Source organism: Vigna angularis, chromosome 11, assembly GCF_016808095.1.
Source record: "Vigna angularis cultivar LongXiaoDou No.4 chromosome 11, ASM1680809v1, whole genome shotgun sequence".
Taxonomy (NCBI): Eukaryota; Viridiplantae; Streptophyta; class Magnoliopsida; order Fabales; family Fabaceae; genus Vigna; species Vigna angularis.
Genome location: NC_068980.1, coordinates 18,019,304 through 18,043,506, shown reverse-complemented (window position 1 = coordinate 18,043,506; position 24,203 = coordinate 18,019,304). Strand labels below are relative to the sequence as shown.

Sequence of the window (24,203 nt, the reverse complement as noted above, 5' to 3'; positions counted from 1 at the left end):
GTGGATTTCACTATTGACTTAGTATTTGGTAGTTTTCAACATTGGAATATGTTTCATTTATTTGGCATTAAAGAAATTGAGATTTTTATTACTTCAGTTTTCGACAATGGTATCAAATTTTAAATTTTCGCAATTAAAAATGTTTTATATTTTACTTGTGGCATCCTAAATTGATATGTTACACTCTTTGATTTTATATTTTATATATGTATGTGATGTTGGAGTGAATGGTGTTGTTATACAACATGTGTTATTAATATATGATGTTTTTTTTTATACTAGTTTACCTTCTTTTGTTTGTTTGTCTGTTATGTGTTTTTATTTTTTTATTTTTTGCAATGATCACTTTATTAGTGTAAGTAGATAAAGATACAAGTTTGAAGTTTTCTTTGAGAGATGACAAACTAACTATTTGAGTCGTGGAGCGATTGTAGATCTTGTTAGCTATATCTTTGGAATACAACTTAGAAGCTTGAGTATATTATTATAGTCTTACATGTACGATGACTGTACCAATATGAGATATACTTGTTTAAACTTTTTTTTAAAAATTTGTAATGAAATGTTTTATTTTAGTAGTAACATGCTCTTAAAAATAAGATGTTACAATATAAAAATTATATAATCTTATTATTCAATCACACTTTCAATTATTAAATTTGTATTTAAGCCTAATAACAATAATAAATAATAATAATAATAACAATGTGTTTTCACTAGAATTTAAAAGTTTATTATGATCTTAAAGAATAGATAAGTAAACCCCCAAAAGGTTGTTTAGATACATAATCAAAAGTTTTTAATCTCTTAAAAAGAGTATAACAAAACCATAATAAAATTACTAGACAATTTTACAGTGAAAAAATGATAAAATATTTACAGTGAAAAAATTACTAGACAATTTTACAGTGAAAAAATGTTAAAAATTGTAAAAATATAAAAATATGACAACTTAAATATTAGTAAAAATTGATATTTGCACCATAATAATAAATAAAATAGTATAAAGAGCAAATATTTTATAATCGCACATGTACCATATTATAATCATTTATTCGGTCTTTTGTATTACATTATGTTTCTTTCACTACAAAAATTTATTGGGATTATTTTTTTCATTTTCAATGATTTTAACTCCCAAAAAACATGTTACTCGCGGTTAGGAAAATCGCTGAAAAAAACTATGTCAATAAATAATTACCAGCGATTTTTTAAACCAACGCAATTTCTAAAGGTTTTGAGAAAACCACCGATATTAGAGAGAGTTGTGAGAAAACCATTGGTATTAGCGGAGTTTTGCTGAAACCTCTAAAACTAGTCATGGTTAAACAAAACCACCGATACTTGTTGAGGTTTATGAAAACCATCGATACTTGTGAGGGTTTTTCAAAACCGTCAATAATTGTTGAATTTATATAATTAGAGTTTCCAAAACTGTCAAAAATGTAGATAATTTAATTTTTTTTATTATTCAAATAATTTTATTATCATAAATAAACCAAAATTAAATGTAAACATTAAATATAAACCAAAATATTATGATATAAACTATAAACATTAGAAATACAATTAATGTTTCCTAAAAATTAAAATAAACATGTTATAAATAATAATTATCAAATTTTGTAATTCTTCATTGTTTTCATCATTTGGTACTATTCATTATTTTCATTGTCTTCATTATTTGATACTCCTTCGTTCTTTTCATTATTTGATATTTCTTCATTGTTTATATTATTTGATACTTTTTTATTGTTTTTATTATTTGATACGCTTCTTTTTTTAAATACCTACAATATAAAATAATAATTAATTAATAATATATTAAAAAAAATTATTAGACATTTTATAAATCATTCATGGTTCAAAAATGTTAAAATGTGATATAATAGGAATTACACAAGACCTATTAATCATTCTCTTAGTCCTCAAATATAAAGGCCCAGGCCGTAACAGATGGCATTTCTCCCTCAAACACAAACAAGATATACCAAATCACGAACAAAATTGATTATTACTAAACATTAAAAAACGTAAAGCATGATATTGTAAGTTTTACTATCTCACAAGTTTTATGCTACAAGATAGGATGATATAAAAAGTAAAAATTCATGAAACTATAGTAAGATAGTCGTTTAGCATTCAGAATAAAATTTATGTATAACCTCACAGTGGCAGATCCTGTTAATACTCCACGAAGAGCCAAATAACAAGCATCCAAACAAGGGGGAAAAAAGTGCAAAGCCCTGTGGAGAAAAACTGCCTCAGAAAATTTGTGGTACTCGAAACTTGACCCGCTATCCGCTAGATATTCGCATAAAATTTTTTTTGGATTTTTTCTATCCCACGAATAATTTTTGAATACTCATTTCAACCCACAAATATTTAAAAAATATATTTTGTGAATTTTTAAATAAGATTTAAATTAAATTACAAGTTAAAAAGAACAATTTAATATATTTGCTATATATTAAAAAGACAATGTAATTTTTAAACAAGTTAGAAAACAAATCTTGAACAACTTACGAAAAAAAATATGAGGAAGAAACACTCAATAACTGAAATCTCAATTTAGTCACAGGATTAACTCACAAATACCTATCAATATATGAAACAGATAGATAAAAATTTTTCAAAAGAACTCAAACAGGAACCCTAAACCTAAATTCTGAAAACGAACGCAATCATAGAAATCTCCAAACCACGATAACCACTAGAGTCTTCAAAAATCCAACCTGCATCAATGAACTAAAATCCAAAAAACAAACTCAAAACACTCATTTGAATTATATCCCCAAAATCGCGTCACCAATCAACAGTGAAGAAATCAATAAAAGAACTCCCAAAACGTACAAAAGAAACCCTAAAATCAAAGAACAAATAAAACCCTAATTTCAAATCCCAAATTAGAACAAAACTCCAATCAGAACCGAGTGAGAGAGAGGTGCAGGGAATGGAGCCTACTCCCTGCGCAAACTGAACCAAAAGGAAGAAGAAAAAAGTCATCCGTTAAAAGAGAATTTTCTAATGGGATTCTATGTATATGTCTAATATCTCTATTAGAGTTAGGTTAAAAGTAATATAACCCTTTTTATTTCTTTTTTTCTTTTAAAAAACTATAATTGAAAGAAATCTTAAGTCATTAGTATTAAAATTTTCCTTTTTTAAGAGTAATAAAAAAAATTAAATTTTAAAAAATATTAATTAAATTATTATTATTTATTTTTTCGGGTAACAGATACCCGCGTTGGATAGTATAATACTTGCATCCGACCCTTTAGAAACAGGTATCAAAATATCCGCTACCTATTACTCACGGATAATAAATATACGTGGATAGTAACTATCTTTTATCCGTGGATATCTGTAAGCGTAGATTTTTTTGTCATTCCTATTGTTGTGAAATGACAAGTCTGCATTATGGAGAAACAGAAAGATTAGAGCAATATTAGTGGTAAAAGAATGTAATAGGACTTTGACAAAGACTTTATTGAGAAAAGAATAACTAAAGAAATTCAACCTTATGTCAACAATGGCCCTGATATCTCCACTTGATATCATGAAACTCTCTCAACCTCTATACAACGGAATCTAATAACACCTCAGGAGCACGAATTCAAAGTTCAAATTAAATATTATTTAAGTTGACAACTAATAAGAAAAAGAAAATAATGGAATGATGAAGCAGAATAGAAGTAGCACAAAATGTACAACAGACGAATCTGAACAGAAATATTGTAGATAACTGGTCAGTTAAGAAAACTACTATTTAAAACTGGACAAAAATAATATGATAGAGAAAATAATTAAAGTGCAGCACAATGGGCACGTCTCAGATTACCTATGCCAAATGTAAGTCCATGAATACATTACTAAATCAATATCAATATAGTTTGTAAAAATTAAATCTAGTTACACTCCTTAAATCAATAAACTTCAAAAATTAGTACATATTGGCAGAAAAATTAGCAGAACATTAGGGGAATCATATAAAAACTTCAGATTTACAAATCAATTTTAGTTCTTGATGAAAAACAAGTGAAGGGTAGAAGGCAGAGTTAGATCCATTTGTCTCAACAAACTAGAAAAAGGAAAATAAAATAAATAATAATAGATAGATTTAGCAATACAACTTTGGTATCCCAACTGTATTGAGGATGTCCAATGTTTTTCTATGTGCACTATGCATCCCAGATATATGTCCAAATGAAAAGGTATTTATTAACAACAATATAATGGATTAATTGTTACCAATGAGGAGCATGGATAAATTTGAAGATAAATGATTTTGATGATGCTAAAAGACGATAGACTGTTATAATTGTTTTAAAAGCACTTTGTAAATTATAAATGTATTAGGAAAAGCCTTAAACATGTAATACTTAGAAAAATTCGCATTTCTAGAACTGTTACGCATTTAATCGATTATTAGAAACTATAATCGATTATCCTGAGCCCTTCTGAAAAACCTCGTTACTCTGGAATAATCGATTATTACTCCAAATAATCGATTATCACTAGTTCTGATGAGAACTGCCAAAGTCTTTGGAATAATCAATTATTCCTCAGGATAATCAATTATCACTTTTGAAAAACCCTGTAACGGACTCAAATAATCGATTATCACTAACAATAATCGATTATCTATAGCAGTTATAATTCATCTCTGCAAACTTAGACCAGTTGGCTATATAAGGTAGTTCCAAAACTTAGTAGATAACTCTGAGGTTTTATCTATCTGTTTTTATTCACTCTTATTGTAATTTGTGAAACTGATTTTAGTGAAAACGTTAATCACTTTTTATAGTGATTAACAACTGGACGTAGATTCTTTTGAATTGAACCAGGATAAAAATTCAGTGTGTCAATTTTTCTACTCCCTATACTCTTTACTGTTTTATGCACATCAACTGTTTAACAAATTTTCTCTAAGAAAATTAAATTTCTAAAACGGACAATCTTATTACGAGTTTGACCGAACACGCTTTCCGCTTTATTAATTTATTCCGCTGCGACTCTATAACGGTACCGATTGTTCCGACATTAATAATGCTCCATTAATTAGCACTAAGAAATTAAAACCCTAAAAGAACTGGATGTTGATGAAGGTTAATATAGAAAACATGAATAGGATAAAAGCTACACTTTTTTCTTCAAGAGAGATGCATTCAGTGTAAATGGAAGTAGAAGTAATGGTTCAAATTTAAAGGGAAAAGGGGACAAGAAAGTGTTATGTTTAAAATCTGAACCATAAAATAACATTAATGAGAAATAGAGATAAAAAGCATAATTATATTTAACGTAACTAATGACTTAGTGCATATGTTTAAGAGGTGAACATATGAAACAGAAACAGCACGAAAAGAACAATAAATAGAGATAGGAAACTGATATTTTACGCAATTACAATATAAATTTCTTTGGTAGAAAAACAAACATAATATTTAATTTGTCACCAATAATCACAGATATTATTCTAGCTAAACCTGAACTGTAGAATATAAATGTTGTCACAACAGAAATGAAATGAAATTACCTTCAAGCGTTCTCTTTTGACCATTTATTGAAGAAAGGATTGGCTTCCCCAATTGCACTTGCATTTTCTAGTTCCGGGGCAGAGGCGCGAACTGAATGTAATGCCTGTGCCTCCTCATGAAAAATTCTTAGAACATGAGCAAAATCCCCATTCTAGCAATTTCAAATGAAGTAGTTATCAATAAATGATGAAGTAAAAATAAGCCACTAAACTAGAACATGATGGTAACAACATACAGCTCGTCCCAATAGTTCTGCTCTCTCATTAGCTTCTCTCATCCGTTTCTGATGCCGTAAGTTATATTTATCCAAACTTGCTCTTAGTGATTCAGCCTCCTCAGCTATTTGTACCACTATTCTGAATAAGAAACATAATATCTTTAATGAAAATCCTCAACTAGAATACTGCAATTCCAGCAGCAGAACCCATTATAGCATAGATATAAGCAGAAGATACAGAGAATTGTTTTCTGTATTATGATATGACAATTAGCATTTAGTTATGCGTGTAATCATTTTGCACAAAATGACTAGCCCAGATAACTGAGACAATAAAGAGAACCTGCCATTAAAGTTTTTTGACTCCAAAATTCTGCATAGATCTTAACCAGAACAGAAGAGCATCACTAAGGTCAAGGATAATTATTGTGAAATAAGTTATAGTCCAAAAGATTGAGATTTCAACAATGATATAGGGTATGTAAAAATAGAAGTGGTTTAAAGCAGGAGATAGTTTAATTTTCAAGGAGAGGGGGGGACAAAATAAACAAATATTATACAGTATGTCTGTCACGTTTAATTTGTCAAAACGAGTGCGGTGTTAAGAAATGCAGCAAAGATAAAAGCGAATTTATATAGATATTATTGAGGTAAGTTCTTGTTATTGAGGTAAACGCTAAGAAACATTGCAGATACTTAAGTTCTTGTTATTTCTAACATCAGCAGATTGACAAGTCCTAATTGGTAGCATATGTCGTGGTTGTTACTGCATCGGTCATCGAGGGGAACTGCAAACCAAGCAAAAACTAAGAGGATCATTGAGGGGAACCGCACAACTTTGATATCTCTATTCTATGAAAGTTTTCTTTTATCAAAAAATTCAATCCATTAACTAGACTTCCTCTCAATATAAGACAAATCTGCATAATGAACAACAAAACTGGAGTTCCTCTTAATGTCTTTATCTTGAATCAGGATTATAGAAATCGTATTCAACACGAGTTTACGTTCCCAGTACCTAACATAGAAAAAAAAACAAGAACTCTAAAACATATATGCATTCTAGTCATGATAATACATCACAACATGCTCAATATAAGTAAGACGAAAATCAATCAATTTAACCACAACAATTTACATGAAATTAAAACCCCTAAATTTGAATGGAACGAGGTTTTCCAATTTCTAGGGTTTTGGAAAGAGGATAGGGCGATGGAAAAGAGAATTCAGATGAGACTAAGAGGACGAGAGAATTGGGGATTTCAGAAGAAGAGAACTTAACTGTGACAGACGAAGCTCAAGCATCAATGGCGGACAACGAAGGAAGAGTCAGACGATGGATGCGACTAAGGCGAAGGACGAAACTCAGGCGGATGATGAAGACTCAGACCGGTATAGTGAATGACAAAAAACGTTTTTCGGTGAACAATGAAGAAGAGGCGTGCAGAAGAGATTAGGAAAATTAGGGAGAAACAAAATGGAACTAGGGAGAAGCAAAATGTGAGCGCGGAAGGCAATCGGGGAACAAAATAATTATTTCACTCTTCTGGGTGTTTTCCATCCCAAAGCGCCAAAAACATTTTAAAAAAAAATCATAACTTAACTGCGGTTCTATAAAAACCGTCCGTACTATTGGAGGTTTTTAAAATCCCCGTAAATAAACCTTCATTAAAATAGATTAATTTTGTAGTGTTGAGTGTGTCATACATACATTACACTACTTTTTTGATTTCAATTCTTAAAAATGGAAAATATTATGTATGATGTGTTTTATACGAATTTAAGAAAATCATTGAAAAGTATATTATACCATTTTAGTAAAATTAATATACTTTTTTCAAATATATATATATATATATATATATATATATATATATATATGCAAATGAATATTACATTTTGTTCACAATAAATATTTAAAAATTGCGAACACGATAACACTTTATCGAGCCTTGGTTTTCTCTAGTATTATTTATGACAATATTATTATTGATAATATTATTTAATAATAAAGTAATTTTAACAATAAATGTCATAATTTTAATTATATTTGTCACAATAATAAACTATTTTATTATGATTTTGTATACTATTTTATTTAATAATTTCACTATTTTAATAATAAATATTATACAAGGAGTGAAGTGAGATATTTGTCATTTTTAATATTGAGAAGATATCTGACCAATATTAAAAATAGAAATTTAATATAAAAGTTATATAATTCTACTATTCAATTAATCTTGCAATTAATAAATTAGTATTTAAATGTAATAATAATTTATATGTGAAGTGTAAAACTCTAGAAAATGATATTTTAGAAATAGTAGTAGTTTAAAACTAGTGAGGCTCAATTATTTTAATATTAAATGATTTTATTATAAATAGTTTTGTTATAAGAGTTTCATTATTTTAAAACACGTTATATCTCTAGAAACGACTTTTCTAGAGTCATTTGTCTTCTCGGGTTCTTGTATCCTTATTCATATGTTCAAAGTTTGGAGGTCGCTTGTATGATCCTCGCGGCTAAATCTTCAAGTCTACCTGATCAGTTTCTCAAAAAGAGTAAGTTAGTTTTCTACTATTGTCTTTAGTTTCACGTTTTCCAATGCATGTGATGTATGACTTTATGTACGCTTTGAGTCTTCTTTTAGGTTCTTTATTGATTAGTGGTTCTAACTGCGTACTTTGATCATGATTATATTGTTGTAACAGATAGAGCTTTTTGAGCAATGAAAGTGATACAGGGTCTTCTAGAACAGTTCGGTCTTCTAAAAGGTAAGGGAAACTAAATGCCTTATTTCAAAAGTTTATGTAATTTGTTAAATTGTTTTGGTATGTTGTAATTATATGGAATTATGATGGAATCTGTGTTTTATTTATGTGACGATATGTTGTATGACACGTTGAATTAATAGTTGGTAATTTAAGATATATTACGCGTATGCTTGTGAATTGGTATTGGTTGTGTACTTAAGGTGGCTATTTTGGAGTATGATTAGACAGAAAATTGATGTAGTATTATGAAGTAGAAAATAGGCTAATTTGTAGGTTGTTTTTAGTCTAAAAGTGGGTTTTAATAGGCGAGATTTTGAGGTAATAGTCGAATGGGAGAAATTGATGTTTGTGGTGTGCTTTTAGATCATTTAAAATTTATCTATACCTTTAGTTAATCAAAAAGCTAATATTGAATTGGTAAGTAGTTAATAGGTTGAGTTTAGGCTGTTTTTGATTTAATTTTAAGGATTATAAGAGGTGAAATCTTGAAGGAATGGTTTTATGAGTGAAGTTGTTGTTTGGTATTTACTATGAAGTCATTTAGGACAAAGTTGGCTAGTTAGTGTATTGGAAAATCTGGTTTAAAGCATTTATTTAAATTATGATTTATGAGTTTTAGTTGTAAGTTGATTGGTTAAATCTTGATTATTGACTAAATCATTAAATTGATATCTAATTTACAAACCCTTTTTTTTTATCATTCCTAATGTCTAAGAAGTCATTTTGATCATTTGGATAAGTATTTGGGTCAACCAAGACTAGTTTTAGAGTTATTAATTTGGCTTAAATGCTTACTTCTTCCCCATGTTAAGAGGTAAATTTATGTTTAGTACCCAGTTTTAAAAATAAAGACATTGGGTCCCTATGTTATGAAAAATATATGAATAAGATCCATAAAGAAAGAACAAGTTCAACAAATCATCAAAGAAAAAACTGAACAAGAGATAGAAAAAGCTGGACAGTAGAAGAGAGAAGAGAAAAAGTGCGACCACATTAGTATGGACTTAACGTCATTCTTGTCAACTTAACGGACAGGACCTTATTCATACATTTTTCATAACATAGGGACCCAATGTCTTCATTTTTAAAATCGGGTACTAAACAGAAATTTACCTCTTAACATGAGGACGAAGTAAACATTTAAGCCTATTAATTTTTTGGTATGGGGCTAAGTGCCAAGATAGTAGGGCTGAGCGCCACTTTTCCAGTGGTGTTGGGGCTGAGCGCCACTCTTCCAATGGTGTGGGGCTGAGCACTAGGAAAGTAGCATTGAGTGTCGTTTTTCCTGTGATGATAATGCTAAGTGCCAGAAAGCTGGCACTAAGTGCCATGTGTGCAGTATTGGTTTGTGTTCTATGTTCTCTTATTCTTGTTGGGTTTTGAGTTGCATTTGGTACTTTGATGCTTGTTTGGTGGTATCTAATGAATTGTATGATGATGTTTACATGAGACTATGTATATGATTAAGTATGGTGGAAATGTATGGGAGGCATGTATGATGATATTCAAATGAAATGGAAAGTGTGAATTTAAGTATGATGTAAAAGGAATTCCATGGAGTAATACTCTAATGTTGTTATGTTGTATAATGTATTGAAGTATGGGTATTGAAGTATGGACTCTGAGATTAAGAAAATATTATGACACTCTCAATAACTCAATATGGGTGATTATGTTGTGGAGAGTAGCATGAAATCCTATTTAGATGTTTGACGGATTAACTTTAATGTATGTCATTGTAGTTGTAGTTATTTATTCTGAGCAAGTTGTTTTACCATACACAGATGCAGATTTTCCATGAGTCTCACATATATATATATATATATATATATATATATATATATATATATATATATATATATATATATATATATATATATGTGGATAGTTGGAATTTAAGGTTGATGGATTATTTTGTATTATTTTAATTATATCATGGATGTATTGTTATTGTTTTAAAAAAGGTATGTATTCTTTTGGTACTTTACTTTCCCTGTGTTTTGTATATTGTGTGTACGTTTGTTTTCTTTTTTACCATGTGAACTTAGAAGGATGTCGGTGGTAAGCAAATGTTAGAAAACAGTAGAACTATAACGTAAAATAGGAGGTTTTTGGTGTCAGTTTTCTCTTATTTATGTTAAACTTTTTGTTTTAATATAAAACTTTTGGGATGTTAGATAAAGAGAATACCTTCTTTTCTTTATTGTTCTTATTTTGTTCATTTATTATTGGCCTTTTTAATATTGACAGTTATATAGACAGTATCATAAATTGAAAAACAGTTTCTCGTCCACGTACAATTACTAATTAATTTAAAAATTTTATTTTATTTATTAAATATTAATTAATAAGTAAATTTTTTTAATAATTTTATTATTATTAATATTTGTAATATTATTTATGACAACATTAATATTGATAATAGTGTTTAATAATAAAGTAATTTAAATAATAAACATCATAATTTATAAAATTTATAAATTGATTTTTTCATAATAATAAACTATTTTAATATGATTTTGTATATAATTTTATTTAATAATTTCACTCTTTTAATAATAAATATTATTAAATATGAGGTAAAGTAAAACATTTATCTCGTTTAATATTGAAAAGATGTCTAATAAATATTAAGAATAGAGATTTAATATACAAATTATACCATCATAATATTCAATTATACTTTCAATTACTAAATTAATATTTAAACCTAATAATGATAATAACATTGTCTATTTTTTTTTAGATTTTGAAAGTTCACTATGGTGTTAAAGAACAGACCGACAAACTCCAAAATAGTTACAGAGACACCCACAAAAAGAATAAGGGTTTCGGAACCTATTTCTTGAATTGTTTGAATAAACATATCAAAACCGTAATAAAATTTTATTAATAAAAGCTTTAAATATAATTTCTCTTGATAGGATAAAATCACTACACAATTCTATAAAATAGAGATTTGATATCAAGAAAATGTGAAATATGATAAAAATATAAAAATACAACACAATTTTAATATTAGTAATTCATATTTGTTACCATAATAATAATAATAAATAAAATAACAAAATCAAATAATTTTAGAAACAAATATTTTTATGATTATTTATTCAATCTTTTATTCTACATTATATATCATTAATATGTCATACATACATTACATTATTATTTTTCAGTTCTTTAAAATTAAAAAAAAATTATGTATGATGTATTTTTACAGAATTAAGAAAACTTATTAAAAAGTATATTACATCTTTTTAAAAAAGTTAATATTTTTTTTTCAAAATATGTGTACAAATAAATATTATACTTTGTTTATAATAAATATTTAAAAACTGAGAATACACCGTCACAAGCATGTGTTTTCGCTAATTCATTACAAAGTTTATTCCAAAAATCCTACAACAAAAAGTTTGTTCCAAAATACATTTCCCTGATATCTGAAATTGTTTTAGAAATTTTATTTAAAAAATTATATTCTAAAAATATCGCTAAAAACACTTGTTTACTTCTTCTTTTTTACGATAATAAAAATAATAAAATTATTATTATTATTATACTCAAAATCGAAATATTTTTTAAATTTTATTATAAATAATTTTTTATTTATTTTGTAATAAAATGATTAAGTTGAAGAAAAAAATTAAAAAAAAAATCACTTAAAAAATAAAATTAATAAAATAATCACTTTAATTTAAAAATAAAACATTTATTTCCGTAGATGTGATGTGGTTACTTTTTATGATTATAAAATTATTATTATTATTATTATCAAAAAATAAAAAAGAATTTTGTAATTTTATTATAAACAATTTTCAATTTATTTTGTAATAAAATGATTAAGTTTAAGAAAAGAATCATGGTTAAGTTTAAAAAAATAATCACTCAAAATAAAATTGATAAAATAATCATTTTAATTTAAAAATAAAACATTTATTAAAAGAATAAAATTGAAAAACAAACTTAATACCAAAATGAAAAATTCTCGTTATTTATATATAGATGTAGATAATCCGAAATTTACTTTAATGAAAAATAAAATAATATTTTGAAAGTTTGGTAGCGTAAGGAAATTGTGTGGCCGCAGAAAGGGAAGCCATCGGTAAAAACACCAACAACGAATTTAGGATAAAAATTCAATCCAATCAGACTTGATTCAGTTATGAATTGTTTCAGGTTCCATTGAATCTTTTACTTACTGGAGTAACTATCACGAAGGTGAAATATAAAAGAAATGTAGTCTAAACAAGAAATCCTATTTTTCAATAATGGGAAATTAGCAAGTACTCGGGTCAGTATTTCTTACCAACTTTTACCCCGTCCATCCCCATCCACCTCCACCACCAGAAGGACTTGCATTCTTCCCCCATCCTTTGTTCTCACTTCCGGATCCACCATTACCTTGTCCCCAATCTTTGTTGCCTTCGTTCCTGTTACCAAAATCATTTTTCACAATGTTCAATAAAACTGACACAATTCAATGTAAATTTGTTTGTAATTTAGGTTAATTTCAGCACATATTCTCTTATGTTCCAGAGTTCAAGCTCAATTCGAATGAACTTCAAAACAAGCTCACTCACCTCTCTTCATTCGAGTTATTCCCACCCCAACCACTACATCCTTGGCCATTGCCTTGGCTTCCTCTCCATCCTCTTCCTTGATCAGGACCTTCTCCCCAATCACTACATCCTTGGTCATTGCCTTGACTTCCTCTCCATCCTCTTCCCTGATCAGAACCCTGTCCCCAATCACCACCCTTGTAAGCATCACTGTAGTCACCATCTGCACGGTTCCTACTCCCATGGTTATTTCTACCCCAACCACCACGTCCTTGGTCATCACTACCTTGGCTTCCCCTCCTTCCTCTCCCCCGTCCTCTCCCTCTTCCTCTCTCTCTCCCTTCATTCTGACCAGGTTCAAAACCACCATCATTTGTATCACCTTGGCTTCCTCTACCTCCTCTTCCTCTTCCCCTACCCCTACCCCTACCCCTACCTTGTCTCCCACCATCGCCTTCGCCAGAACCCCTAACTTCCCAACTCTTGCCTGTAAAGGAATCATCAGCACTATCATCACGAGAGCCAGACCTAGGGCCAAACCCTCGTCCACGGCCTCTACGGCCACGTTGAGGACCACGACCACCCCGATGATCATTGTAAGCTAAAGAAGGCAGAGATTCAAACGAATCAGGTCAGAAGATACAAACTAGAAAAAAGGAGATAAAGAATAAAAAAATCTTCAAGAATATTATAGTGTGCATAGAAACTCAAAGTCTAATTCAATCTAAATTCAATAATCTTAGTAAATTTCTTCCAGGAATTATTATCACCGTAAATTTGTAATGATAGCATGCATGTTAGACAATAGTATCTAGGGGTTTGTTATATTGCAACAGCATTTTCTTTCTTTTATCTCTTTATGATGCAATCTTTTGTACACACAGATGGTATCAACATAATTGCTTTATTATATTGAAAGTTGAACAAATAATCCATGATCATGATGTTCTTATCAGAGGAAGACCGCAAGAAAAATAAACTTTTAAGTTGATCACATGAGAACAATGCTTCTGGAAGAAATAAAATGTATTTCATGTTTCTAAAACAAAAAAGAAAGTCATGTCGAAGTTTATTCCTTTTACACGTTATTCAAACTCATCAACTACAGATGCGAGTTAATCAAGTAAAACAAAAACAGAAGAAATTTTCCGTTTCCGATACTACTAGTTTACTGGAAAGTTGTGAAAGATGTTAGTCATGAGAAAGATCAACAACTTACAAGGGGAAAGACTCAGAAAGAAACTTAGTATCTTAATATTTTAGTCTTCTATAAGAATTTGTTTTGATGTTAAATATCTCAAATGTCTCCAAAGAACCCACAAAAGACTAGGTTTATGCTAGTGAGAAGGGAATATAAGTTCAAGATAATCATTGGCTGTAAACAGTTTCATACTGCTTTATAAGAAAGATGGGGGCATGTGAAGCAATTGGTTGAACTAAGCTTGCGTATGAATAAAACATGATGATGGAAATCATGAAATACAATATTTCAGGTGGTTAATATCAGATAACTCCATTCCCAAAACGAATAAGCACATTTACCCCAAATTTCAAAACATCTATGGACACATTAAATAAATTAAAAGCATCAAGATATAAAACTTTAAGAGTCCTACTTATACCTTTTGATTCAGAGTGTTGATCGACACTGTTTCTCCACCCTCCAGACAAGGAATCACTAACTGAACCAACTTTTATGCTGGATTTTGCTAGCGCAACATTATCATTGATATGATTTTGAAAATATGCCACCAGCAGCTCAATGTTTTCGAAAATTTGCTTCCTGAACTTGAATCCTTTTGGATGGATAGCCACAAACTCATGATGTGGATTTGTACTTCTAATGTAAGACAAGATGAAAGTGCCAGGATGTTCATACGAAACGCCAAAGCCATATACTATCCTGTTTGGATATTCGTCCTTCTCATGCTTTAACCGTTCATCAACCTCAACTTTTGTGCCATTCTTAAATTTTCTAAAATTAAGCATAGCTTTCAGATGAACTACTAGTGGATTGACATATAGTTCAATAACCTATTTTCACGATAGAGGAAATAATTAGCTGAAGGAAAGAAGTAAATCTCAAAAGCATCAAGAAACGACAGCGCAAAGAGAAGATAAACAAATTCAAATTAAATTGCTTTTCGAAGTAATTATCCATGGACCAATATACAACTAACTAAGAAAAATATTCTAGCATTGCCTGCTAATGTCTTAATGTAGAGGCATTTTTTTTTTTTTGCATAAATTGACTGAATTTAAAATAGGAGCCTAATCGTGACACAAAATCAGAAGCCTTGATTTTCATATCATGATTCATTGCTACAGGAAAAATAAAAGAAATTTCAAGTGTGTAATAAATTGGTATGATTAAAAGCAGGGAACAAAAAGCACGTGGATGGTATAAGGAGGAATTGAAGCCTCTGAAATCTGAGTTAAGGATGCTGACCTGATTTATGTTCTCAAATGTTTCCTCTCCTATTTTTAATGTCTCTCCAAGTTCTGCCAAGTTTTTTAATTTATTACCCTTTCCACCTTCCAGGATGTCTTTGTGTACATAAACACTATTACAAATTTTAAGAGAGAGGGTCAAATAATATAGACCCCTTGAACTTGGGTGAAAGATATATTCCCCAACTTCGTGATCTGCAAGGAACTGATCAATAAAGAATATATGAAATGACATCATCACAAAGTGTCTGGAAAATTATATTAACTCAAATATCAAACAATAAATAAATTAACCTGTTTTGCTTGATCTGCATTTATATTTTGAAAATTAGCGTGAGAAATCATCCTGGGCAAGAAATGTTTATTTCCAAGCTCCACCTCTTCTGTTCCCTCCAATTGATTCATTGAAATGGTCTTTCCTTCATGGTAATAAGGATCCATGTCATGGAAACTTTGGTCGCTATCATTCTTCAACTCACTCACCTTACAAGTCAGATTTACCTGGCATCTGCTCTTATCAACTAATTTGATCTTGCATGCAAGCACAACACCTTCACGCAATTTTTCTGTTAAAGAGATATTCTCAGTTCCATCTGAAAAGTCATCCTTAAAAAGTACTGCAGCCATTCCGGAGTGTAGGACACAAAATGCTTGTTTAGGAAGCACCTTACGAACTGTTGCCTCAACTCTTTTTCCTTCTACTAGCACATCCCCAGTTTCTCCAGTTATCATGCAAAATTCCTCATCTTCAGTTGGCTCCGTATAAGGCCTCCTAGGATCTTTAAAACCATGGAGTAATTCCATCTTTATGTCAAAAAGGGTAACCCTTCTGTTTTCACCATTTTCTATTTCCAATCTATCAGCATATTCATTTAAATCAAATTTTTTTAGCAGGTTTGGATCATTTTGAATGCATTCAATTGCACTCTCTTCGGAAACATCAGCTTCTGGATTTTCCTGAACAAGTTTCCTGTAAACAGCCCTTGCTAATTCCTCTGAAAGATTGTACGACTCTGGATGAATTCTGGTACGGTCAAGAGTATTGTCTGCTACATCGCAAGAAACACGTAAAAAGCCAACAGCATTGCAAAAAATCTTGTTTGTGTTCAGCCCAAATTTAGCAAAATCCCTTCTATTTCTCACATCGGCACCTCCAAGCAATTGTCTACACAAAATATTGGCTTTCTTTGGTCCAAGACCAGAAACAAACTGCAAAGAGGCCAACAGCCAGTCATGTCTGACTGCCAAATTTATGTCTATGCCTACTTGATTTGTAACATCTGTCATGACCCATTCAATCATCTTCAACTTCTCATCACTTGTTAGGAATTTCTCCAGGGGGGTCACCTTCCAACAGACAATCTCATTTTCCTCTCCACATAGTGTTGCCACCATAGCCAGTGGGTTTAGAAGGTAACGTCCAAGAGCCACAGCTCTCCTGACAATGCCTGCAAATTTTCAAAAATGAGATTGTCAAAAAAGTATATAAAAATGTCAGAAAATAAAAGGGAGAGAGAAAATGCATGGCCACTGCTTTCTTAGCTTCTTAATCTCCTATGGATTACCGTCTTGTCTAGGAAGCTGCCTCGTGGAAATTTCTGAATCTTCGTAAAGACGAGGCAAGACTGTCTCCCCTAATACAACTGTAGGTAGTACGTTCGTTCCTTGATTGAAGTTTCGAAAATTGTGCTCTGAGATCATGGAAATAATCTGATTGACAGTACAAATAATCCATTCAACTCATGGTGTCTATTAACAAAAGGAACAAAACCACGAACTAAAGCTAAAGAAGCTAAGGAAGCGGTTGCGATATATTGGTAACAGTAATATAAAATAAATAAAAAGGAAAATGGATAAATCGAATACAAGGAAAATTGATAGATCCGAGTTGTTGTTGCAAAATTAAGAGACAAGGTTTTGAAATACAGGAACCGCAATTCATATTGGTAGAAAAAACCTATGGAAAAAATTCAAGGCACCAATCTACTTTTCATACTAATGTGATTATATTGTGAAAAATCCTTTTTAAAATTAATTATTTTTACCTGGAAATGGAATAATATATTCATACGTTTCACATTACAAAGCAAACTGTACAGAAAAAAGTGTCTCTGACATGGTGCCGCAGGGCACTGTGCTAAATATTTCATCCCAAACTATGAAATAACTTGGTTTTAACTACTTTTTTACACAATAAGGAAGAAGAAAATCAAAAATAGTATCCTGCGGCATTTGCATCTGCCTTGCAACCCAAACCTTCTTATAGAATGTAAAGCAACAAAGCGGGCAAGCTTTGTTGAGCTTTGATGTCTCATTCCAGCCCAACATATATACGATTTTCTTTAATTGAGATGCATTCACATCACTCAAGGATGCTATGACAGTTTCTTCCTATTAAAATGCATGATCAGTCTTAAGTGGGATGAAGGGTTAAAAATGTATATTCGAATAATTAGTCCCATCAAGGAACCCAGGTCTGCTTAAGGATTTAACTTACCTCGTTAATGTCCTCCCTCAACTTCAAACAAGACGCATTACTTGCTCCTATTACGATAACTTCTGGTTGATATGTCGTTAGGAACCTGAGGATACACTGTTGATCATTTTTCCTGCTCTGCTGGTCAATGATTTGTTGAGATCGTAGTGTAAGCGACCGAGCATGCATCACATCAACCAATTCTCCTCCAGAGTCCAACATGACAAACGTTGTACCTGGCTTTCCATTTCCCCAACAGCAAGCCATTACTCCCTTCTGCTGTACAGTGTCACTCACATCTTTCAAATACGGTGCCACAGAGACCCTGTTCCATAATTGCATTGCATACTTCATTAATACATAGTTTTTAGCCTTGGCATTTAACAATACCCGTGCTTCCTTCTCCATAGAAGGCAAAATGAAATTGGAAATGACATCCTTCAGGATTAATTTACGCTGTTCATTCCAAAGTCTAGTAGATATCCCTTCACTATCTTTGAGATAGGCATCATTACAGGTCATTGTCAATTCATTTATGGTATGATCAGGCAAATGTATTTTAACTTGAAGAAGCTTCTCTTCTTCAGCCTTCTGAATTAATAGCCACTGGGAATCCTCAAACTTCGGGAGAGGTTTGTCCCGCAACCACTTAACACCAGCAAATTCATGAAAGGAATCTATAGCTATATTTCCTTCCAGTGTAGGGTTAGTTGAAACTAAAGCCTTGTCCATAAATATGGTGCGGACATATTTCCTGAAAGGAATCTCACTGCTTAGCATCACTGCTGCCTGAAAAAGAAAATTTTACATCAGTAAGATAAATTTATCAATAGACATTGGGTTATGAAACACAAATTAATGAATTCAACAGTACACCATGTGCCTAGCCCCTTTAAGTACAGCTTCTGAAGTTTGAAAGGTTTCACACTTGTATATTGAAGCTATTTGCTCTGGAGATTCCTCTGAATCTTCTTCTTTGTTTGTTCCCTAGAGTCCAAGAATTTCTCAAGTCAATTGTCACCCAAAAAAGCAAATGTAATTAAGAAAATATTCATGCACATTTAAACATAGTCAAAGTTTACCACTTGAGAAAGAGTAACTAAAGAACTGAATTTCTCAGGATCGCCAAATTTGCTTGAAAGTGACCCAAGACCTGCCTTATAGCAATTGGAATAGTATGATTTCGTCATAGGTCTTCTAAAACCGCAGTCAAAAGGCTCCTCGACTGGGGGGAAATACAAATTAAACCTCCTATCGATATCATCAATCTCAGTCTCTGTTTCAGCAATTTTTAGCATATTGGTGATTGAATCAAACATCTGCGCATGAAAACTGGATTCTTCAACAAGGAAAGACAGTTGAAGTTTTTCCTCAAAATGTTTGTTATAGTATTCCATGAGCAGGTTCTTCCGCTTCTGAAGAAGCCACCACTTTTTATCTAATTCTTGGATTATCCAGAGCATCTACACGAAGAACGAAGGTATTCCGTCTACTGTTATTGTATTCCATCAAGCTCTAATGCATTAATTTCTTTCAATCAGTAAATTTTCTAATTTAACCATCAACCTTCTTTATGCTACACAAACAGCAAATTTGAAATTACCTTGTGCATTTTGAGCGATATATTTTCTGATTCATCATTCAATTTTGGATCTTCCAGAAGACTAAGGCATTGTTCCTTCCGGTACATCGCAATAAAAGGAATCTAAAAGAGTAAAGAAAAGACAATTTTAAGAAAATCTAAAAGGGAGTCTTAATTGCTGTATAACCCAAAAATGTAAGTAAAATCATATAATCCTTACATCATATTTCATTTTATGATGTAATTCTAAGAAACTAATAATATCTCCCCTTTTGGCTGTATCGACTAGTCTGCACGAGTTAGCCTCACTAAATAATGGATTTATGTTAGATGCTAGTTGACCTAGTATCCAAGAACTTTCTTCTTCTAGACTCATTCCGTCAATTGGAGATCCTACAATGTCCTGAATTATCTGTAAAGAATTGAAACAGATTATAATTGAAATCAAAATGTTTTTATTGAAATTTTTATGAGTAATTACTAATCAACAAATATTTTGAAATTATGACCTGCATCCTCTCAGGTATATCTATATCATGACCCTCTCCAGGTACATACGTGTCAGCAGGGATGAACGATTTATACTTGTTAGGATCAACAGACTGAATTTGATCATTCTCAATGTGCTTTTCCAGCCGACCTTCCTTGCCAAAACTAAGTTTGGCTCCTTTTGAAAGTGAAGGTGAATGTTTTATGCCTTTCAACTTTTGTTCTCTATAGTAAAAGTTGACAAAAAAAAATCACATATTAAAGAGGTAATAACTTATCTGACATAGGTAATGAGATCAGAGTTGCGAGCCATTAAAAGAACTACCGGTATATAATTTCATAAGTTTTCATGTTTGTTAACCGCTAAATACCTGAGAAAATCTGGCTTCTTGAGGATGACAACGTCTTCATCCACTATGAAATCTGCCATGTCATCTTCAGCAATATTATCAAAGAGTGATCCTGTACATAAAGGACTTACTCAATTACAAACAATAGTACACTAGATGATAATCGGATCACACTGCGAGCTACCAAACGTCATTTTAGTACCCAAACGAAAAAGAAAATGAAGATAATAAAATCATAAGCAAATACAGCTCACCTCCGTCATTAGAAGAGTATTCCATCAGTGCAGAGTCTACACCAGCCTTTCTAAGTCTCTTCAATTTTCCATCTCTCTAGAAAACCGAATGAAGATGGAAGAAGCATGATATATGACGAAAATAAGACTCTCTTGTGCTTAGAAATATTCACACAGAAAAACTATTTGTAGAGTAGAGGCAGAAACTAACCGATGCTTCTTGATTGATGCGCCTGTTCTCGCGAATCAACTCAAGATCCTCGTCATCAAGAACAATGGTTCCCAATGATTTCCTGAAAATGGGTAGCAAAAGGACTCGGTTGAATAAACAATGCAGATGTATGAAATTGCATAACAGGATTATACAACCTCTTTTTCTTCTCTTGGGCTTGTTTTCGACTTTCTTCTTCACCATCTTCTTCATATTCGGGGTCGTCAACAATAAACCCATCAGTATCAAAAGCATCCAAGTCTTCCTCTGCTTTTCCATGTGAAGCCAGTAAACAAATAAATCACGATTTGTTCATTCAAAAGACCACTATCATCAATGATAATGTATGTCTGGCACCAATGTACAAGTCTTCAAGTAACCATGAAAGATTCAACATGATGATAGCAACATGATAAAGCTAAAAAATGAACCACAAATATAGTTGATAGAATTTAACAAAACCTAAACCTGAAAAAAAAAAGTTATGAATTTTTCGCGAAATAGAGCAACGAAACAAAAGTACAAATGCTCTTGTATATACCTGATTTGAATTCCTATGAAAAACACAACAGGACAGACAATGCCTAGTTCTACCAAAGATTTGACTAAGTATGCTATAGAATTAAATTAATTAACTATAATAAACAACTACAAAGCTGATATAGTGAGTTTAATTAGTATGAATATCATTGTAAACTTTTGTCCTAAAGAATTTTTTTAAAAGTTCATTTTGAAAATATATTTTAAATTAATTGATAGTTTACACATTTTCAAAAACATAAAAGTTATGCATTATATCCAATGTTTGAATACAATAAGAGGCAAAGACTCTCATAACAGAAATTAGACCAAACAGTGAGTTTTTCGAAAATAATTTAATATTAGATTTTATTTTTTGAACGTTGCAGTTGTTTTATTTTTCATTCACGTTCACGTTTTGTTATACAATGGACTAGCTTATTTGCGTTTATTTTTTTTAAAAATAAGTATTAATTTAAAAAATACAATTTATTTTTATGTATCTTCTAATTTGTTTACTGTAAAGATAAAAAACCTTTCTTTCTTTTTAATAAATAAATTTAATTTACTTCTTAAATAAGTAATTATTTTAAGATACTAATGTTTTTGAACAAAGGATATGTAGATTTTATACATAAGGAACAAAAAGGACAAAAGAAAAAAAATAATTTCTAACACGAATATCACTAGAGGAGGTAACTGAGATGGGCATTTCATCCAAAATCCATATTAGGATATTCCTATCTTAAATTAAAAATTGTAAAAGATGAATAAAGTACTATATTAAAAATTATATTATAACTCTTTCTTTTAAAAACTATGCTAAGGATAATATAGAATAGAATCTCTATCTTGGTTCTTAACAACTCAGTCTAGTTTCGAGGAACTATATTCTTAAGAGAGGGATGTTTTCATAACTATATTGAAATTCTTAAAAAATCAATGTTTTCTTGTGATTCATGAGAATCCAATTCTTATTAAATTTTTAGGTTGAACTGCAAAATTTTTTATTTAAATTCTTAATGAAATGTATGATAAATGTTAAGAATTCATAGGTTCTATATAACTCTTAGCAACTTAAAGTTGCAGTTATCTAGGAAATTTCAGCTATAACATTCTTTATCATTGATATTACCACATTTAAGAGTTTAGTTTAACAATTTGCTACAATATTTCATATATTTAACACATAAAAATCATGTTATCAACTTTTTTTACACTTTCATTCTAGGAAAATCACCAATTAAATCCCTAAACAAAGTTATTGAAAGAATATAAATTCTACTCTAGTAAGAAGTAAGAAATTACTCTTTCCAATTATTAACATAGAACACTGTAACATAATAATCAAGCAGGTTAATAATAAAATAACAAATTTAGTTTATCTTTGGTAAATTTTTAAAATAATATTACTAATGTACTAAATTTATCATTATTAATGACTTTTAATTTTTTATTATTTATTAGTATAAACACATATTATTCATAGTACTTAATTAATAAAGATATTAAAAAAATTAGGATTAAATATGTTTTTATTAAAATTAGAATTAGTCTCTTTGAAATTTTGGACTAATTTAATACCTAATTTTTAGAATTCTCTGAATTTAGTCTTTCCAAACCAAATTTTGTTAAATTTTATTGAGGTTTTAAACGCATTTTCCATTAATATTGAAAAAGAAATTATAAATTATATAAATAACTCAAACGTTATTCTATATTTGACTAAATTTTTAAAATTGATAGACTATATTAGATCAAATTTCAAAAAGGAAAATTTTTCACATAAAACATATTTAACCCAAAAAATTAATGTTTCATGTAAACCATAAAATGCAAAAGAAACCATCAAAGTTTTTCTAAATTATCCCTTTTATAAACAAGGAGAGAAGTGTAAGTTAGGATATTTTTCCATCAAATTGCATCATTAAACTCCATAAATATATTGTTATATTTTTTAAATATATTTGGCATTAAATAGGAGAGTTCAATGCCTAATGCACACAGCTCTATTGATATTTTTCAAAAGAAAAAAATCCACCAACATCTAATATTACCAACAATAATAGGAACTACTCAATGCACTGTTCACTACTAACTACACTTTTTTGTGTGGGAGACATAAACAATAAAGAGAACAACTCAGGAATAAGATGATTGAGTTTTGAGAGTTCATAAACAGTTCTTACCGTCTTCTTCATAATCAGGATCAGGTTCTGAACTTTTTCCTTTCCTTTGGATTTTCTCTGAAAAACAGAAATCAGAAAGAAGAACAACCAAGAAAACAAAATGTAAATGAGTGAAAAAAAAAAAACTTAACATCATCTCAGTTTCAGCAAATGAATGTGAGTGAAATAAAGTAGAAGATAAGAGAGTAAATAGGTGTTGTTATTGATTTTCACCTTGTTCTTGGTCGCGATGGTTCTCTCTTCTCTCCCTCCCCATTCTTGCCAAAGCTATCAAACCCTAGACTCTAGTGAGAGGTTTCTCTGGTGAGAGATTTTGGAAATGAAAAGATGCATTGCAATGCAGAAGGCGTGAGATAAGTGGTGTTTCAGGAAACTGTAAGTATCCCGCTAGCTATTCGAGTTTTGATTCGCCAAAGAATTCTTAATTTTGTGTATACCAAGCGTGTCCTTGTGATTATATTTATTTACATGACTGTCACCGAGGATTTGTGTTTGCATGTCTTCTTATGATGTTGCCACGTCAAAGGAGAGATTACACGACACCTGATAGAGGAATGAGAATTCAACAGGTTGCAAAGGGTAGATGAGTCATTTGATTCAATACATGGCCAT

At 30.5% G+C, this 24,203-nt stretch overlaps 2 protein-coding genes across 10 annotated transcripts; both read right to left on the bottom strand.

The window, feature by feature from the left end:
• Positions 1-1,944: 1,944 nt before the first annotated feature.
• Positions 1,945-7,313, bottom strand: LOC108332543 (membrin-11). Of its 7 annotated transcripts, none has more exons than XR_008246217.1 (6): positions 7,037-7,313; positions 6,473-6,542; positions 5,773-5,893; positions 5,537-5,688; positions 3,521-3,591; positions 2,255-3,413 (listed from the first exon to the last, which is right to left on the bottom strand). XR_008246217.1 is itself a non-coding variant. In XM_052871123.1 (3 exons), the coding sequence occupies exons 1-3, from the start codon at positions 7,057-7,059 to the stop codon at positions 5,539-5,541; spliced, it is 294 nt and encodes a 97-aa protein (XP_052727083.1). In that variant the 5' UTR covers positions 7,060-7,311; the 3' UTR covers positions 5,365-5,538. The 7 variants fall into 7 exon arrangements, 1 of the variants encoding a protein (XP_052727083.1); XR_001832515.2 differs by lacking the exon at positions 6,473-6,542 and having other exon boundaries at positions 2,255-2,976; positions 3,318-3,413; XR_001832514.2 differs by lacking the exon at positions 6,473-6,542 and having other exon boundaries at positions 7,037-7,312.
• Positions 7,314-12,655: 5,342 nt separating this feature from the next.
• LOC108334201 (transcription elongation factor SPT6-like) lies at positions 12,656-23,984 on the bottom strand. 3 transcript variants are annotated; one of them, XM_052870936.1, is made up of 19 exons: positions 23,805-23,984; positions 23,592-23,648; positions 21,042-21,153; positions 20,884-20,965; positions 20,694-20,769; positions 20,461-20,551; positions 20,110-20,314; positions 19,821-20,012; positions 19,622-19,723; positions 19,101-19,481; positions 18,895-19,005; positions 18,040-18,807; positions 17,108-17,252; positions 16,044-16,990; positions 15,837-15,956; positions 15,541-15,747; positions 14,714-15,125; positions 13,113-13,692; positions 12,656-12,962 (listed from the first exon to the last, which is right to left on the bottom strand). In XM_052870936.1, exons 1-19 carry the CDS (start codon positions 23,845-23,847, stop codon positions 12,845-12,847), a joined length of 4,749 nt encoding a protein of 1,582 aa, XP_052726896.1. In that variant the 5' UTR covers positions 23,848-23,984; the 3' UTR covers positions 12,656-12,844. The 3 variants fall into 3 exon arrangements, with proteins under 3 accessions (XP_052726896.1, XP_017425395.1, XP_017425396.1); XM_017569906.2 differs by having other exon boundaries at positions 15,837-16,990; XM_017569907.2 differs by having other exon boundaries at positions 15,837-16,990; positions 21,042-21,150; positions 23,805-23,983.
• Between the last annotated feature and the right edge of the window lie 219 nt (positions 23,985-24,203).